General features: G+C 38.1%; 1 protein-coding gene across 1 annotated transcript in view; it reads left to right on the top strand.

Annotated features, from left to right (window-relative positions):
- The first annotated feature begins 2,734 nt into the window (after positions 1-2,734).
- The window catches only part of Fam13a (family with sequence similarity 13 member A), a 347,725-nt gene continuing 331,223 nt past the window's right edge, over positions 2,735-19,236 (top strand). Inside the window, exon 1 of the mRNA XM_026405192.2 lies at positions 2,735-2,967. Within this exon, the coding sequence (XP_026260977.2) occupies positions 2,893-2,967 (75 nt within the window). The 5' untranslated portion in view covers positions 2,735-2,892. The remainder of the gene's footprint in view (positions 2,968-19,236) is intronic.

Genomic DNA, 19,236 nt, shown 5'->3' with positions numbered 1-19,236 from the left:
TTTCCCACTGAGCCATATCCCCAGCCCTTTTTTATATTTTATTTAGAAACAGGGTCTTGCTGAATTGCTTAGGGCTTCTTTAAGTTGCTGAGGCTGGTTTTAAACTCACAATCCGTCTGCCTCAGGCTCCCAAGCCACTGAGATTACAGGCATGCATCATCATGCCCAGCTAATGAATTTTATTATTTAATCCATACAATGACCCTATAAAAAAAGACTACAGCCAATAAGACTCCAGTTGAGAATGGATAAAGAAAACAGACCAAAGACAGTTCACAGAATAGAAAATACAAATGGCAATTTAATTTTACTGATAATAAGAGGAAATATAAGTTTTAAAATGAGAAGTCATTTTCACTTATTAAATTGGAAAATATTTCATAAAATCTTCAAATTTGGGTTGGATGGGCTAAAAAATATAGACAGCCAAAGCCCATGTATGTCAGGAGCCTTAAACACATGACCCATGAAATTCTCTGTGATCCAGAAATTTCATTTTCAGAAATTTTACCAGAGAATAAAAAAATCAAAAAATATGTAAATGTCTAGAGATGGGAGAATGAACTACAGAAGCTGCTATATATGCCATATGTAATATCACATGTGACTTAATTTGTTAGTAGTGTTATTAACAAGCTGAGAACATGCCTCTGATATAACATTAAGTAAAAAAATTGGGATATACAATTTTCTTAAGTGAGATTTAAAGTATGGTTTTTTTTGACAAAGAAAATATACTGCAAGTACCTATGTGACCTATTGATGGATGTCTCTGTTTCTCTTTCACTTCCTCTGCTTCTTAATAAAGCAGCACATCTGTATAGGGGAGGAAATAACATCTTCTCCTCACCTACCCTAGGTCCACAGCCTAAGCCTCTGTAACCAAAGACAGATTGTTAAGAGAAGGGCATTCAAATTCCTTTAATAAACTATGTGACCTGGGAGTCTTCAGAAGGAAACAAAGACCCAAAGAAATTGTTTCTTTTACATTAGGTTTGGTGTGTGCTTTTACATTAGGTTTGATGGAGAGTGGGCAGTGTGGAGAAATATAATAGGACAAAGGGGACATAACCTACTGGTTATAAACTAAGGGAAGTTTAGCAAGCCCTGTCTGCTGAGGTTCTTCTTCCTGGATGCTTAATTTTCAGAGATAAGAGTGATCTTTTCCTCTGGGAGTAGGAAGGATGTCTCTCACATGAAGGTGGTCCTGTGACCTGCTGCAGGAAGAAGGGCAAGGGAACATGAGAACAGTTTTCCTGGCCCTGTGGTTCCCTGAATCTTTTCAGTTTAAAATATTCAATATGCCAGAGTACCATATTTTGGGAGAATATGTCCTGAGCACCACCATATATATGCATTTACTAATTACAAAAGGTTATTAGTTTTTTTTTCTTCCCACCCTACGTTGTACTATCCCATGAGAGAAGGTACTACATCCTTCTATTCAACACTGGTACGGCATATAGCAGTGTCTGGTCAATATAGGTAAAGAATATTATTAGGTGATGTTGCATGATGGACCTACAGGGGACCTAATTTTTAGAGCTTAATTTTCACAATGAAGTGGCAATACTTATCAAAAAATTAAGACAAAATTTTAAAACTTTAGGAATCAGTCCAGTTTTCTGATGGGTGAATGGCAAGCATAAGGTAAAATCTGGATGAAGATGAAAGAAATTGTTTCCTTTTTTTAGTGGAGAAGATTATGTCCATTCTCTCAACCCCATTCCCTCGTATGGGATTTGGATAGTGTTATCCTCCCTTGTGGAAAGAGAGCCTGCACAATGTTTTACATGCACAGATAGACATCATAATACTCTGTCATGTCCTGTGGTTTGCTTAATACGATTTGTTATCTTGGCTGTACTGTGGGTAGTGCTGGTTTGTTATAGATATCCAAGAAATGTTAAATTGGAAAAGAAGTGTTAAAATGGGAGCTGATTTATTATGCCCTTGGTTACCTGTACAATTGGGTCACATGAAACTTCATATGTAAAATTAGTCAGCATTCTTTAAATATGCCAGATATATATGAAAAAAATTTTAAATGAAAATGTAGTAGTAAACATAGAATAGCTTCCTTCTGTATTACCTGAATTAGATATTTTAGCTCTCAGTTCAAATATTTGGAAACTGTAAAATCAAATTTTCTGTTGACACAGTATGTGGAGTAGAAAGTTACTGGAACTGTTGGCTACAGGCAAATTTTCCAGACTGCAGATCAGGTACGTGGAATGACACAGGCCTAGAAGTCTGCTGTTCACGTTTAACATCAATATGTGTAAGGTAACTTGAAAGTAATTACAAGCAGTTAAAAAAAAAAAAACAAAAAAACCCCTACATTAAAAAAAGAACATTTTCATTTAAATTCTCAAAAGGATAAGGTTGGAGGGAAGAAAACTTTGGTAGAATTTGGATGGTTTCTAGCAGACAATAGCAAACTGCCCCAGAAAGAGGAGGCTTGTGCCAGTGGACTTAAACCTGAGTGTGACTATGTAAATTTTCCTTAGAGACAAGTAGTGACGAGCAAGCCAGTTCGTGTTAATGCTCCGTGTGTGCGCTCTGAGGGCTCTTAATGAATACCCGCGGCAGTTTTCCAAACGGAGGGAGCCCGTGTGTGGTATCCAGCAGGTCGGGCTTCCGAAGGGGATGTCAGCAACTTCAGACCCGAGTCACGTGACCCCGTGCCTGCCAACACCGAGGCTCTGGATCAGATTTCAAGTCCGGGCCGTCCTCCCAGCCATGTGGGGTTAGCCGAAAAAGAAGCAAAACCCCACTTCCTACCATGCGTCCAGCCGCCCCTCACCTACCGTGGGGCCTTTGGATTGGAAGCTGCTTTTCAAATCAAAACGTATCCACGGGGTGGAATTTTCGAATTTTGCTGTCCTTTTAATGTTTTCGTCTGGACTTCATCAGTTCTTCCAGACACTTCCTGAGAGAATGGGGGCAGGAGCGCTAGCCATCTGTGTGAGTACAGGCCTTCTGCCTTCTGGGGGTGCTGGGGGCACTGAGGAGAGGAGGCCTCTCCCTCCTGGTTAGGGGGGGGATGTGTGGGGAACTTTGTTTTTCCCTGTTGGGTGCTGGGGGAAGGTTAGTTACCAAAATTCCTGTCTATTCAGATGGATATTAAGCAGGATTTGAGGTGGCATCCAGCATTTTGTCCACTTTTGTTCCCAGAAAAGGTGAAGAAAGATGCTGAGCCTGAGTGGACCCCAGTAAGTCCACTTGGTCTAATGTGGGAACACTGTCTGCAGTGTTGGGCTTTATTATTCCCAAAGAGTCAAATAGGAGTGCTTGATCTTAGTTGTTAGAAAACTCTTGTAGCTAACCTAAGAGAAGAACTAAAATAATCACTGATTCATTGTCTCTGAGTTTGTGCATGACATTTTTCTAGTGCACATTCCTATTTTCCTTTGGCAATTCTGGAATTTTTGTTTCAGAAAGGTTGTTGAAAATGATGCTGGAATAGCCTCATTGATAAATGTCTGTGAATCCTTCTTCATCAGGATTCTGGTGGTTAGAAACAGTAGCATCAATAAGAAACAAAATCCATGAGAAAACGTACATACTTTGAAGACTAAATTTTATAAAATTCTAAATAATTTTGCTGGTGCTCATATAAAACTTATTGCAACGATTGAATTTGTCAATGATACAATTTACAGAATGCTGTGTCTTAAAATTTTACCTGAATATAGAAAAAGCATATGTGTATGTGTGTAGCATACATATTTATATTTCAACTTGATGTTGTATTCCAAGAGGGCATTTTATTTGTATCTAAAGGTACTAAATGAGAAATAGTGTGTTCTTTATTATCAACTTCTAAATCACATTCAAATCAAGATTTTTTTTTTAAGTTTCAAGAAGACCTGTAATTTTTTTGTAGGTTATGGTGGCATCCTGAAATATATAGAACTATCCATGAAATTTTTGACACATAGACCCAGAATGGTCACCAGATGGTGGACCAGCCTCACAGATTGAATTTTCTTAGCAAAGCTGCAGGTTCGGCCTCTTCAGCACCCTCTATGCCTGTCTTCTCTCTTAACCCCTGGCTTGCAGCATCCAGACACACAATGGTTTAATCACTCCAAAGCGATTCTTTTAAACTCTGGCTTATCTGAGAGCAAAATGCTGACTTTTATTTTACTACAGAGACATGTCTTCTATTTTTCCATGTTTATAAAAGAAATATTTCATAACTGAAAATGTATAGAAGGAGGCAGCAGATTGATATACTTGTCAAGCAGATTTATTACCACTTCTGATTGTCTGATTAGAGTCTTACTTAGGTTTTTGGCCTGCGGTATACCAATCTGCAACACTTTGACCGAAATTCAGACTGACTCCATATTTTCCCTCAGTTTATATCCAAAGTATGTACAAAATTTCATGTCATGTTGACATAAAAATCGCAGTTTTAGAGATTATTCATCTAGTAGCTGAGTAATTATCAATCATTCCTACCATTCCGCCTATAGTTTGGGCTATATTGGGTTATATTGGGCTGTGCCTGTAGGAGGAAATATGATAGAAAAAGATGTACACAGTAGGTTTGGAAAATGGTGCTTTTGGTGAATAAAAAAATGTTTTTTTCTTAACATTCGTAATGAGAAGTAAGGACTAAGTCACTTTTTATGCATATGCATGTGTACTACATACACATGAGCTGATCAGCTGCTTCTTAGTTTGGGGCTTCTCTGTGTAGACATATGTTACATGTACCTATTACTCAAGTGTCCTGCTGCTGAAGAGTCATTTTTCAGACAAAATAATGGAGAACAGATGTTTGTTCTTGGTGAGTGTGTGTGAACTCTTGTGTTATGACTTCTTGAACTGGGACACTTTCTATGTCCATTAACTAACCTGATTTCTCCTCCTTAGTCATTTTATTTAACCCTTTCTCATATAGATAAGTATCATGGAATTTTGCTGCTAGCATTACTGTAGTGGGCTCACACAGATAGTTATATAACCACTCTTAAGAGCAAAGAAAATGTAGCTGTTTTATTGCAACAAATCTATTTTTCCTCAGTAAGCCACCCACCTGCAGGCAGAGTGGGAAATTATACTTGCCAATTAATGTTATCTTCTCTCTTCTAGTTTTAAATGTGAGGTTCTCTCAGGTGAATCCTGAGCCTTGGATTTCCTGTACCTCTCTCTGCTCTGTCTAAGGAGGCCTGAGGGCATTTTAGGAGTGGTAAAAAAGGAGAGCTAGAATGCTCGTGTGGAGGTTCTTACCCTCTGGCTGCTCTGATTTGTGGGTGAGTTCAGGTATCAGATCTGTACCTGGTGCAGCGGATCAGTTCATTTGGTATAGCAATGTTCTCTTCATGCTGATGAAGCCCCGACTCTTACTGGTGCTGACAATCCCAAGGATATTCCTGGCTTTGTAGCCTTTCTCTTCAGCTTGGAGCCTCCTACTCCTGTAGCCTTTCCACCTGGTACCATCAGCTACCTTGAACATACCCCAAGAGTGAGCAAGGACTTGTGGTCAGAGAAGAGAAAGTTTCATATACCAAATTAAAATATTCCAGTCATAGGATTTATTTAGGCAACGTACAGCAAAAGCGAGAAAGAGGGATGTGGTTGGTTTACCTACTTAAAAAGGGAAGTGGAAAGAAAGGACTATACTCCTGAATTTATGGTTTTGTGTCCAGTCCCTCTTGCCCTCCTCTGCCATGTTAGCATTGGGTGATCATGGTGTGCTTTTGAGGACCAGCACTGTGTGCACAGCAGATGGACTGTGTCTGGAGCCAGCGTAGCTTGCTTAGTCACCAAGTGCAAGTCAGCCTGGGTGTGATTGTAATTTGCCAATCCACTACTGAATAGCTATGAATTTTTATCTATACATCTCAAGCAGACAACTCGTGGAGCCCAAATGATTATAATCAATGGGCCATAAATATTTGGTACCTCATGAATGTTGGGTGCTTATTTTGTCCTCCTGATTGTCTGTACTAAATATGTCTATGAATGTCTCTGCCATAGACAACATTGTGTACCCGTCTTATACTTCCTGGTCTCTGGGACAATGAGAGAGAAATTTCTGTTGTTTATAAGTCACCCCATTTATAGGAATTTTATTATAGCAGCCTGCACAGACTAGGGCAGAGTGAGTGTTAACTGATGGGGTGTTGAGTAGCAAATACCTAAAAATATGGAAACAACTTTGGAACTCGGCATTGCATAGAGCCTGCTAGAATTTTGTGTTGCCTGCCAGAAAAAGCTTACATTTCCAGGTGCAGTGGTGCATGCCTGTAATCCAAGCAGCTCAGGAGACTGAGGCAGTAGGATCGTGAGTTCAAAGCCAGCCTCAGCAACTTAGTGGGTCCTAAGCAATTTAGCAAGACCCTGTCTCTAAATGAAATACTAAAAATGGCTGGGGATGTGGCTCAGTGGTTAAGCACTCCTGGGTTCAATCCCTGGTACCAAAAAAGAAAAACCCTTACATGGCTATGAATGGACTATAAAGAAAATTCTGGTGAGGAGAAGGAGAGTGAGAAAGAAAAAAAAATGAAAGCAATTGAGAAAGCCTTAATCTTCTAAGAAATTAGCTAAGTAATCTTGAACAGATGTTGATACAAACTTGGATGGTAAAGACCATTCTGATGAGGTTCCAGATGAATGGAAGGAGCATGGAAACTGGCAGAAAGGTGACCTTCATACAAAGTGGTGAAGAGCTTGACTGTGTCATGTTCAAGTTTTAATGTTTTGATACAGCTTGACTAAATTGTGTTCATTGTTGTGTTTTGTAGAATGTAGAATTTGTGAACAATGAAACTGGATATTGAGTGGAAGCAATTTCTAAGTAAAGAGCTGAAGAAGTAAAACTTAAAGATATGGGAAATTCTCAGACTATTCACATTGTAAAGAATGAGATAACCAGTTGAGGGTGGCGAGGGGACCACTAAGGGTCTGACAATAAAGTAAATAAAGCCACTGTTGGATAAGGAAGTTAATATGGATCAACCCTCTTAGCAGAAGCTAGGAGCTGTTCTCCAAGACATTGGAAGAATAACCCAAGGGCAGTTTGGAAATCACAGGGTGCATACTCTCATCACAGGCCCACAGTGTACACCCTGAGCCAGAGTAGTCTCAGAGGAGGGGCTGCTAAGCCTGGAGTCTGTACAAAGGATCGTACAAAGTACTACCCACCACCTCCTTGCATCTTAGGCTGGGTTCCCCATACTCTGGAGCCACAATCCTCAGCTGTCCCAGGTACTGTTCCGGCAGGCCCAATGCAGCATTGTGGCAACTTCTCCAGAGGGCACAGGCAGCCAACTTCATTGACCACATAGTACCATCTCTGCAGTATATAGGGTACTTGAGCCCTGGGAATAAGGCTGCGTCCACCTAGATTTCAAAGGATGGAACTACCATCCCACAGAATTTGAGAGGTGGGGCCCAGGCAGAGACCTGCGGCAGGACCAACTTGTCAAGCCCTGAGAACAAAACCACTTGGGGCATTGGAAGTCTAGCCCCTGCCCAACAAAGCTGTAGGGGTGGGATCCCTGCCACAGTGGGACCAGAAGACAAGACCTCTGCTCTAGTGAGCCTGGAGTATAGAACCCTGAGGCAAGGAGAGGGTTATTCTCCACCCTTAATGTTTAATGGAATTTCTCCACCATTGGGTCTTGGCTTGCTCAGGACCTACACTACTTTCTTTTCTCTTTCTCCTTTTTAGAACGGGAATGCCTGTACTATGGCTTACTCATCATTTATTTTGGAAGCACATAACTTGTCTGATTTCACAGACTCATAGCTGGAGAGAATTTGCCTATGTGTGAGTCATACCTTGACTGTTACACATATCTTGATTTAGATCATATTTAGATGAGACTTTGGACTTTAGACTCTTGAGTCAGTGTTAGAACTTTTGGACTGTTGGAATGAAACAAATGTATTTTGCATGTGAAAGGATAAGAATTTACAAGGAGGGGGACAGAGATAGAATGTTCTAGACCAAACGTGTCTCCCCAAAATTTGTATGTTAAAACCTACCCCCTAATGTGATGGTATTGGAAGCAGGGCCTCTGGGAGGTGTTAGGTCCTGAAGGTAGAGACCCCAAGAATGGGATTAGTGCTGCTATAAAGAGACCCCAAAGAGTTTCTTCACCTTCCCACCATATTGAGACATAGCAAAAGGAAGCCATCTATAAATCAGGAAGTGGACTTCCACCCAAATCAGTCACTAGACACTAAGGCACTATGTGATCCAGCTGTTGCTGTGACAAAATACTTGAAAAAGTAAAACTTAACGGAGGAAAGGTTTATTTTGGCTCATTATTTCAGCCTATAGTAGCTTGGCTCCATTGTTTGGGGGCCTTTGGTGAGATAGTATATCATGGTGGAAGGACATGGTAGAGGAATGCTGCTCACACTGTAGCAGTGAGAAAGGAGAGAGAGAGAGAGAGAGAGAGAGAGAGAGAGAGAGAGAGAGAGAGAGAGAGATGCACCAAGGACAAGATAGAGTCTCAAAGGCACACCCTCAAGGGTCCACTCCCTTTAACTAGGTTCCACCTCTTATATTTCTGCAGCCTCCCCATCGTCCATTTAGCTGTGAATCCATCAATGGATTAATCCACTGGCAATGCTGGCTCCCTCACAATCCAAGCACTTCTCCAAATCCCTACTCCAGACACTACTTCATTGGGGAACAAGTCATCAACACATGAGCCTTTAGAGAACATTCTAGATCCAAACCATAAGGCACCTTGGGTCTTAGATTTTTCCATCCTCTAGAAATATGAGCTATAAATCTCTGTTACTTATAAACATGCCCAATTTACAATATTTTTTTTGTTAGAGTGACATAAAAAGTCTCCGAAAGTCTTCCTTCCATGTTTTCTATACACAGTTGAATTTGTCCTCCTCATTGTTACTCTTGTTCTCTGTTTAGCAGAATTGAATTTCCTTAAATAATACAACAAATAAATACAATAAAAGTTCAAATTTCAGGGCTCATGATTATCTTCTTTGTAGTTTCTAATTTGATGTTTGATGTCAAATTCATTCCTTACAGAATGCAGTTAGGCTTTCTAAATGTTGTGAAGAATTCAATTTTTGTAAAAGCTTGCTAATTTTTTTTTTTTAAATTTTTAGAAACTACACGGGCTTTTGTTAGGGGCCTTGCAGACCTGGAAAGTACTGGTTTTTGCCGCTAATAGCACTCTAATCTTAGACATTACTAAGCAGTATGTTATCTTCATAGCAGATCTTAGGTAATATTTGACCAGCTGTTCAATTTCCTGGATGTTATCCATTTGTGTGTCTCACTAGCAGATTGTAAAATTTGGACATGTCTTATTTGCATGTCTTGCCTCTTGCTCAGGGCTAAGCGGTAGTAGTTGCTTATCAAAATGTTTGCAAAAACCAAAATAAGTAAGTCACGCTCTTAAGATCTAGCAGCTTCACTTGAGTGAATTTTGTTTTATTGAACTCAGGGGCACTTGGCCACTGAGCCACATCCCCAGCCCTATTTTGTATTTTATTTAAAGACAAGGTCTCACTGAATTGCTTAGTGCCTCACTTTTGCTGAGCCTGGCTTTGAACTCATGATCTTCCTGCCTTAGCTCCCAAGCAGTTGGGATTACAGGTGTGTGCCATTGTGCTGGGCTATAAATTTTATTTTTTAATTGATCATTTGAAGATCCTTAAGAAGGATCCTAAGGCCATTACCTGTAAAAGCATTCTATCTTATCTTCTAATGGGGCTTTTTTTTGAAAATTTTCCACCTAGCAAGATTTATCAATAAAAATGCAAAATTTTTGTATCCTATCCCCCGCCACCACTTTGAGTCTCCAACCGAAAAGCAGAGGAATTCTCTTGTATAAAATTGCATGTAGAAAATAAAAACTTCTGCCAGACCATTCCATCTCAAATGATATACATGCAGGTCAGTGTGTGACTTTTTCTCAGGTAGGCATATAATCAGGATTAGCCCAGGTGTTCATGCTAAATTTCCCGATTTTCATTCAAACCCGAGAATCTCAGTAGCTCAAGGAAACGAATATTTATTTACAGATTAATCCAAGTCTAGTACAAGTTGACAGATCCCTCCTCTATCTGGCGAATAAGACAAAGATGCATGTCCCATGATTGGGGTAGCAATCTATTCCCTGTAAGTATTATGCACCCCAGGTACTACTGATAGGCTGCTGATCTATGGATCATGAAGGAAGGCTTTATACAACGAATAGTAGAATGGTCATGGCCTCTATGAGCCATTGAATCCCAATTTCATGTCCTTTCTTCTCTGAACTTTGAATTATCATTACAAGATAGTAAATGTCCTTGTTATTTTAGCCAATTTGAGTTGGAATTTCAATTATTTATACTCAAAAAATATATATATATATTTTTTTAATCTTTGCGGTACTGGGGATTAAACCTAGGCACACTCTACCACTGAGTTATATCTGAGACCTTTAAGAATTCTTTTAAATTTTAAAATAGAGTCTCACTAAGTTACCCAGGCTAGCCTTGAATGTGTGCTCTTCCTACCTCAGCCTCCCAAGTAAGTAGGATTCCAGGTGTGCACCCCTGGGCCCAGCTACTCAGAAACATTTTAACCTGTACACTTCACCATTATTAGCTTTGCTAGACTACGGTTTAGAGAAAACTGTCAAGAAATAGAATGAGACAAGATTTGAGGCAGGAGACATAGTTTTGCTTTGAATCTTGTGTCTGCCACTTGCTGGCTGATTGGCCCTGCGCAGGATACTTAACATCTCTTCCTCTCCTCCCCAATCAAATAGGGTTCATAGCAGCCTAAATTCGATTATTGTGAGAAGCAAATAAAACAATCATGTGAAAACACATTGTAAGCTACATAGCATCATAAAATATTGTTTGTATTATATGGCAGGCTACTTTGTGTCTTGTCTTAAGGTGGTCTCTTTAAAACTGAAATTATAAGTGGAGTCTATTTTAAGTAAAATTAACTCTTATGATCTGAAGTGACTATTATTGGATTTAGACCAAACTGCATTCAAGATTAAACATTTAGCTTTGCTTCTTTCTACAATAAACAATGGTGAGCTGTTGGAGGAAGACCAGGTCAGAGTCAGGCAAACAAAGGCGTCACGTGGATTTTCTTCTGCAAATATGTAATGCAAGTTCAATTTTCATCTCTGCTGTATACAGAATTCAGAAATCAAAAGCATAATGTCTCAGTCCATTCCAACTGCTCTTATGAAATAACTTAGGCTGGCTAATTTATAAAGAGGAGTTTATGTCACATAGTTCTAGAGGTTGAGGAGTCTAAGACTGAAATGCCAGAAAAGTCTGTTTTCTGATGAGACTCTGCTTGGTGCATGGTGCCTTAGTGCTGTGTCCTCTGATGGCAGAAGGGGCAAAGGCACTTTCTCAGGCCTCTTTCATAAGGGCACTTGTCCCCTTCTTGACTTAACCACCTTCCAAGGCTCCACCATTTTTTAGCTATAGATGGACACAATATCTTTATTTTACATTTACATGGTGCTGAGGATCAAACCCAGTGCCTCACATATGCTAGGCGAGTGCTCCACCTCTGGGCCACATCCCCAAGTCTCCACCTCTTAATAGCACCACATCAAAGATTCAGTTTCCATGGGTGAATGGGGGGCACACACTTTCAGACCACAGCACACAGTTAGTGACACAATTAAGGATTAATATGAAGAGATTTTCAGGAAATGTGGCTGAAGTGCCTAGAACCTCGGTTAGTTATTTTAGGGTTAGGTTTTTGGAAGCACAGTAGACTAGGCAGATGCATATAATGTTCATGTGCTTTAGTAACAGTGGTGGAAAGAGCAAATCAGCACGGAGCAGCTGATGAAGTAGAAGAACGGGTTAACTGGGCCGAGAAGACTTTGTCAAACCCGGAAGAATCACATTAATTTGATCTAAATCTTAAAACTGAATTTAGGGAAATTAAATTTCAGAGACCAGGAAGAAGCTGTGTCCATTAGTTCTTGAAACAGGAAATATAACTAAGCATACTTTGTTATCTGTAATTATGAATTTATAACAGTTTACAAAGTAATAGTATAATTAAGTTTATATAAGTTGCATATTAACATAAATAATATAAAAATAAGATGATTATATATGAATAGCAGGCAGACTTTTTTAACTGACCTTTTTAAATAATTTCAGTTGTAGATGGACACAATACCTTTATTTTGTTTATTTTTATGTGGTGCTGAGGATCAAACCCATTGCATCACATATGCTAGACAAGTGCTCTACCACTGAGCTACAGCCCCAGCCCTGAAGATTTTTTTTTATAACTTATTCAAAATGAATGGTTTGGGGAAACAATTCTAAACATTTTATTTTACTCCAACTTTGAATAATGTTCAGCCAGCCACCCCCTCCTTTTTTTTTTTTTTTTTTTTAGACTTAGAGTCTAAGTTGCCAGGATGTCCTCAAATTTTTGATCCTACTGCTTCAACCTCTTGAGTTGTTGAAATTAAAGGGGGTACCACCATCCCTGGCAAAAGAAGAAAAATTAATATGCAAAAGTTCTACAAATCAATAAGAAAAAGAAAATTACTCAATATAAAAATGGCCAAATATATTTTAAAATTCTCCTTTTAACATGTTTTAGTAGTGTATTATAGTTATACATAATAATGGAATTCATTTTGACATAATTATATATGCATGGAATGTAATTTGCCCCAGTTCAGACCCCAGTACTTCCCCTTTCTCTCCCCTCCTCCCTCCCCCTGGTCCCTTTCCTCTACTCTTATTATTTCCCTTCATTTTTCATGACACTTCCTCACTTCCTAACTTTCTTATCCTTTTCCTCTCCAGCTTCTACATGTGAGAGAAAACATACAACCCTTGACCTTCTAAGTTTGGCTTATGGGGCTTACCATAATATTCTCAAATTTCATCCATTTTCCTGCAAATGACATAATTTCATTTTTCTTTATGGCTAATCACAACTCTATTATGTATATTTACCACATTTTCTTTATCTATTCATTTATTGATGAACACGAAGGCTGGCTCCATAGTTTGGCTACTGTGAGTTGGACTACTATAAACATGAGTATGCATGTATTGTTATAGTATTATGACTTTAACTCTTTAGGATAAATACCAAGGAGTAGTAGAGCTGGGTCATATGGTGGTTTGATGCTTACTTAGTCTTTTGAGAAACTCCATATTGATTTTACTAATTTACAATCCCACCAACAGTATAAAAGTGTTTCTTTTTCTCTGCTTTCTCTCCAGCATTTATTATTTTTTATATTCATTGTTTTATTTTTTTTAGTTGTAGATGGACACAATACCTTTATTTTATTTATTTATTTTTATATGGTGCTGAGGATCAAACCCAGTGCCTCACATATGCTAGCCAAATGCTCTACCACTAAGCTACAACTCAAGCCCCTATTGTTTGAATTCTTGATGGCCAAAAAAATGGGCAAATCTTAAGGACTGGAGGTTCATAAGAAACGAAGGTGCTAATAAACATATGAAAAATGCTTATTCATAATTAAACACTAGCAACATATAAAATTTTTATAATATCCAAATTAGACAAGAAAATGAAGGAAGCCATCATTCTCCCGTGCTGTTAGTCAAACTATAAACCTATCTTCAACAGATGAATGGATAAAGACAATGTGATATGTATACACAATGGAATATTACTCAGCCATAAAAAGAACGACTTTGTGATTTTTGCCGGTAAATGGACGGATCTGGAGACTATCATGCCAAGTGAAATGAGCCAGTCACAGAAAACCAAAGACTGATTGATGTTCTCTCTGATATGTGGATGCTAATACACAACAAGGGTGGGGGAAGAATGGAAGTTCAGTAGACGAGACAAAGGGAAATGAAGGGAAGGGATGGGTGATAGGAATAGGAAAGACAGTAGAATGAATTTGACATAACTTTCCTAAGTTCTTATGTGAATATACTACAGTGAAACTCCACATCTTGTACAACCACAAGAATGCAAGTTATACTTCATGTATGTATAATATGTGAAAATACACTCTACTGTCATGTCTAGAAAGAACAAATAAAAAATTTAAAAATAAAATCTAGCACTTTTACCTCTAGGAATCTGTTTTATAAGTACCTTAACAATTATGTAAAAATGTGTGCAGAAATGTTTCTTTCTGCAATACTTCTGATAACAAGAACTGCAAATAACCCGAGTGCTAGTAAAAAAAAAAAAAAAGACTTGGGTTAAATAAATTATGTGTCTGTATAATGGACCATTAAATACCTGTATGTGCCAATAAGTGAAGACCTCTAAAATATATCATTAAGTGACAAAAGCCAGATGCATAAACATACAAATAATATAATTCATTTTATTTATTTATTTGTTAATTATGGTCCTGGGGATTGAACATGGAGCTCAACATGTGCTCTGCCATTGACTTACACTCCCAGAGACTGTACATGTATATGCTTAATTGTGCATAGAAATTTTCTGCAAGAACTATTGGGGCTCAGAGAGGGAGACTGTTACAATTTGAATCTATGGTTTGAGTGTCCCCCAAAAGGTCATGTGTTGAAGACTTGGGTCCCCAGGGCAGCAATGTCCAGAGATTGGGCTTTGGAGAAGTGAATGGATCATGAGGGCTCCAACATCATCAGTGGATTAATCCATTTGATGGATTAGCAATTTGAAAGGACTACTGGGAGGGCATGGAAATGGTGGGCAGGTGGGCACCTTTGGAAGAAGTAGGTTACTGGGAGCATGCCCCTGCAACCCCTTCTCCTTCCGCTTCTTAGCTACCTAAGCTGCACAGCTTTCCTCCACCCCATCCTTCCATCTCAACATTCTTCCTTACTTTTGGCTCAGAGCAATGGAGCCAATTGACCATGAACTTAAACCTCTGAACCATGAGTCAAAATAAACCTTTCCTCCTCCAAGTTACCACAGCAACAGAAAGCTGACTAACATGGGGACTTTTCCATTCAAATTGTTGTATGTTGTTTGAGTTTGATCAAGTGCATATATTACTTTCATTAAAATTAAAGACCAATCAACAAACATGCAATGGTAGGCCTGTCTGAAAGAAATAAAGATTTGTTTGAGATTTGAAGGGCAATTAATATTAAATTTACTTGTGTACAGTACGTGTTTTGTACAGACACATTCTATAATTATAGCAGATACTTTATTTGAAATTATCTGGTATATAAAAGAATATAGTTCTTTCCCTGAAAGTTTCATAGAGCTAGCTGGGTAGAATATAATGAGGCGGTTTCAGCTCCAAAGAAAGAAATACTACGGATTCAAGTGTGTGTAACTGAGCTGGTTGTCTCAGGAGGTCATCTATGCTGCATTAAGAAAAGTACAAAAGAGAAGGCCAAGTAGTCATGGGTCAAGTTGTAAGCATTCCCATGCAGAATTAGAGTTAAAAAGCAAGAGACCCCCACGATGTTCTAGGAGTCTCAGAGTCATTGCATCTTTCTCAGAATTTGTGGTTGTCAGTCAGTTGTACATTTTCATTTGTTAGACTGATGAAGTTTTAAAGTATACCCACTCTAATTTCCTCTGCACTTGCTTCTATTAGGGATTCCTTTACTTGAGCACTGGAGGGTAGCCCAGGCTGAGGGCAGGTTTCCTTGATGTGAACTAAAAAGATAGGTTCTTGGGAGTCTTAATAGAAAAAATCTCAATTTTCTACCAATTGAGTAATTTACTCAATTTCAAGTGAACATTGTAGTATATCTTATTTATTTCCAGGTCATCTCCTTTTAAATTAACTTAATATTTTGACAAACCAAAACATAAAAATGTTAGAGATTTTAGTAAATGAGGGAATTAGCGATTATCACTGCAGATTTGTAAAATTTTTACTGTACTTCACTATGTGAAAATTGCAGAAATTACTTAAGAATGGTACAGTAGAACTGAGTTTATGCTAGAAAAATGTTCACAAAGTCTAGCAATACAATATGCCAGAAGGAAACCAGTTGTTTACAGGAATTTTGATATAAAATTATCTTATAATCAATGAATTTATGTTTGTTAAATTCAAGAGATTCTTTTAATATTTAAGAAGCAAGTTTTAGGGGCTGGAGCTGGAGTTCGATGGTAGATTACAAATTTATTAGCAGGAGGCCTTGGGTTCAATCCCTAGGACCACACACACACATGCACACACACAAAAGAGGGCAAGTGTTAGTTAAAAACATAAATATCAGAAGTTTTTATGCTTGTAAATTAATCATGTAGACATGTAAGTACTTACATGCTGCGTTATTTTTAAGCACATTGGACTTTTCTGAAAGGCTATATTCAAAGTAAACTCACTTAACATTGTAGCTCCTCTTCTTTATTAGTCATTAACTTTAAATGAGCTTTCAAAGTTGTTGTTGTTTTTTTTTTTGTTTTTGAAGATCCAAAGCATTCTTTTATAACCTTACATTCTAATGAATGTGTTGAGGAACAATGGGCAAGAACAGCCTTTCCGAGAGCATTTCTTTTCAGGTTTGACTCACAGAATCTTCCTGCAAGACTATTCTCTTCTGTTGAAATCTCCTTGTTTATGTTTAAACTGCCAACAACTGTGAACAGAAGGCCAAAAATAATAACAAGAAGAGCCTCCCCTCTTTTCTCCAAATAGCCCAAAGATTCGAACAGTCCAGGAATGTTTGTGTTTTTTCAGGGTTTTTATGCTTTGGTAGCAGTGTGATCACCAGCCCCAGAGCTGACCTGTGTCACCTCAGCTATTGAAAAGGGATGAAATGTGTTACTATGATGAGGAATATGGAATGTTTCTAAAATCAGATTAATTTCAGGATATTCTTTCTACTGATAGCATAGACTTATTTTGGCAGGAAATTATCAAGCATGTATTGACTTTCTTTTCTACTTTATTAACAGCTTTTTATGTATCATGAAGTATGCCCATTGAAAATATTCAATTTGATTTTTAGTAAATTTACTGATTGTACAACAATCCAATTCTAGAAAATTCTATTACCTTAGTAAGATTCCTTATGCCCTTTTATAGATAGTTCCCGTTCCCACATTCTCATCTTCCTCTCCTTACACCGCCCCTCCTCCAGAAAATATGTAACTTACTTTGTCTCTCTATTTTTGTCTTTTGGATCTTTGATATAAATGGAATCATACCTCTTCTCCTGTGACTAGCACTTTGTTTTTGAGGTTCATATTGTAGCACATCAGTATTTCCTTCCTTCTTGTTACCGAATAATATTCTATTACGTGATAATACCACATTTTATTAATCCATTCACTAGTCTATATATATATATATATATATATATATATATATATATCTGGGTTGTTTCAAATTGGGGTTCTTATCAATAATGCTGCTTTGAGGGCTAAGGCTGTAGCTCAGTGGTAGAGTGCTTGCTTAGCAAGTGTGAGGCACTGGGTTCAATCCTCAGCACCACATAAAAATAAATAAAGGCATTTTGTCTATCTATAACAACAAACAATATTTTTTAAATGCTGCTTTGAACACTTATATACAGGATGGATATGTGCTTTCATTTCTCTTCTCTTAGATACCTGAGAATAGAATTACTTGGTCATGTGGTAATTTTACATTTAACATTTTAAGAAACTGCCAAGCTATTTTCAAAAGTGGGTGCACCATTTTACCTTCCCGTCAGCAATGTTCCAGTTTCTCTGTATCCTCACCAGCATATGATCTTGTAAGTCTTTTTTAATTACAGCCATTTTAGTGAATTTTGTTGGTATCTCAGTTTCTTGATTACTAATAATGTTGGACATTTTAAAATTCTAAATTGTGTCATTTGTTCTTATGGAGTTGTAAAGAGCTCTTCATGTTCTAGATACAAGTCTTTTATCAGACACAAACAGTCCCCAACTTATGATGGTGAAAAAGCTTACCCACATTCAGTAGGAACTGTACTTCAAACTTAGAATTTTGGTCTTTTCCTGGAGTTCGGACCTGCAGTATGATCCTCTCTTGAGATGCTGGGCAGCAGGAGAGCTACAGCTCCCTGTCCATCTTGCGATCATGAGGGGAAATGACTATCCGCCTGTGGTGTGCTGCTACCAGTGTTTTTTGAATACGGCTATTCAGTAATTGTGATAGTCAACACTTTATTATAGGACAGACTTTGTGTTAGATGATTTTGGCCAGCCATAGGCTAATGTAAATATTCCAAGAACATTTAAGGTAGGCTAGCTAAGCTGTGATATTTGGTAAGTGAGATGTATTAAGTTCATTTTCAGCCTGTCATATTTCAGCTTATGATAGGTTTTCCAGGATGTAAGTCATGAGACGTAATCTCATTGTAAGGACCATCTGTAGATGACCCACTTAATGTGAATATTTACCCTTTCTTCCCAACCAGGTCACCCTTCTGATAGCAAAGCTGGTAGTGTACTATCCAATGAGCCTTGGGGGTTGGAAGGGATGGGAGCAAGCCCAGAGTCCAGGCCAGAGTGTCACAAATGCCCACTATTCTTAAATAAATGTCATCATTTTTCATGAATAAATGTTTCTTATTTTTTTTTTAAACCATCAATCAATTTCCAGAGTGGAGAGATGGTGTTTTTGAAAAATTTGTCTAGTTTTCAATAGTTTCTAGGAGAGGATCTGCAGATCTCTTAACCATCACTGGAAGTTAATAGTAGTAGGTTTTGACTTGACTTGCTTTTAGGTTTATAATTTAACTTTTTATTGTAACCTGTACATTTTCATGTTACAACAGTCATGCATATCTGGAGTGTAAAATTTTGGAAATACAAATAATTTAAAGGAAAATACGACTTGATAAGATTCTATAACCCAGAAAAAAAAACACTTAATATTTTTGTATATGTCCTTCTATTGTTATTTTTGGCGATCATATAGTAACAAAAACAGATTATGCTCGGTATTAGTTTTCACAGCTATCTCCCATCTATGTGAAGTAACAGTACACAGTGGATATCTCGAGGTGCCATCTGGTACAGTGGGATCGATCCTTGCTCACTGTTCCTTGCCCTTGTCCTGTGTGTGGAGTCCTGGCTAGAGGGAGGACTGCCCCAAAAACGCCACATTGCCCTCAGGAAATAGAACCACTTCACATCCCACTTCTTTTCTTCTTACCAACATCAGTTTTTCTCCTCACCCACTCCATCCCCCTCTCCCTGCTCCCCCTTCTAAATAAATAAATAAATAGATGACAAAAAGAATCACAGTATTATTTTCCCCTCTCTTTTACTAGGAACTTCTGTACCCTCTAAGGAAATCCATTTCATCCTTAGAAGTG

This window comes from Urocitellus parryii, chromosome 10 (assembly GCF_045843805.1).
Source record: "Urocitellus parryii isolate mUroPar1 chromosome 10, mUroPar1.hap1, whole genome shotgun sequence".
In the NCBI taxonomy this organism is placed as follows: domain Eukaryota; kingdom Metazoa; phylum Chordata; class Mammalia; order Rodentia; family Sciuridae; genus Urocitellus; species Urocitellus parryii.
This window is presented reverse-complemented; position numbering and strand designations above follow the sequence as displayed.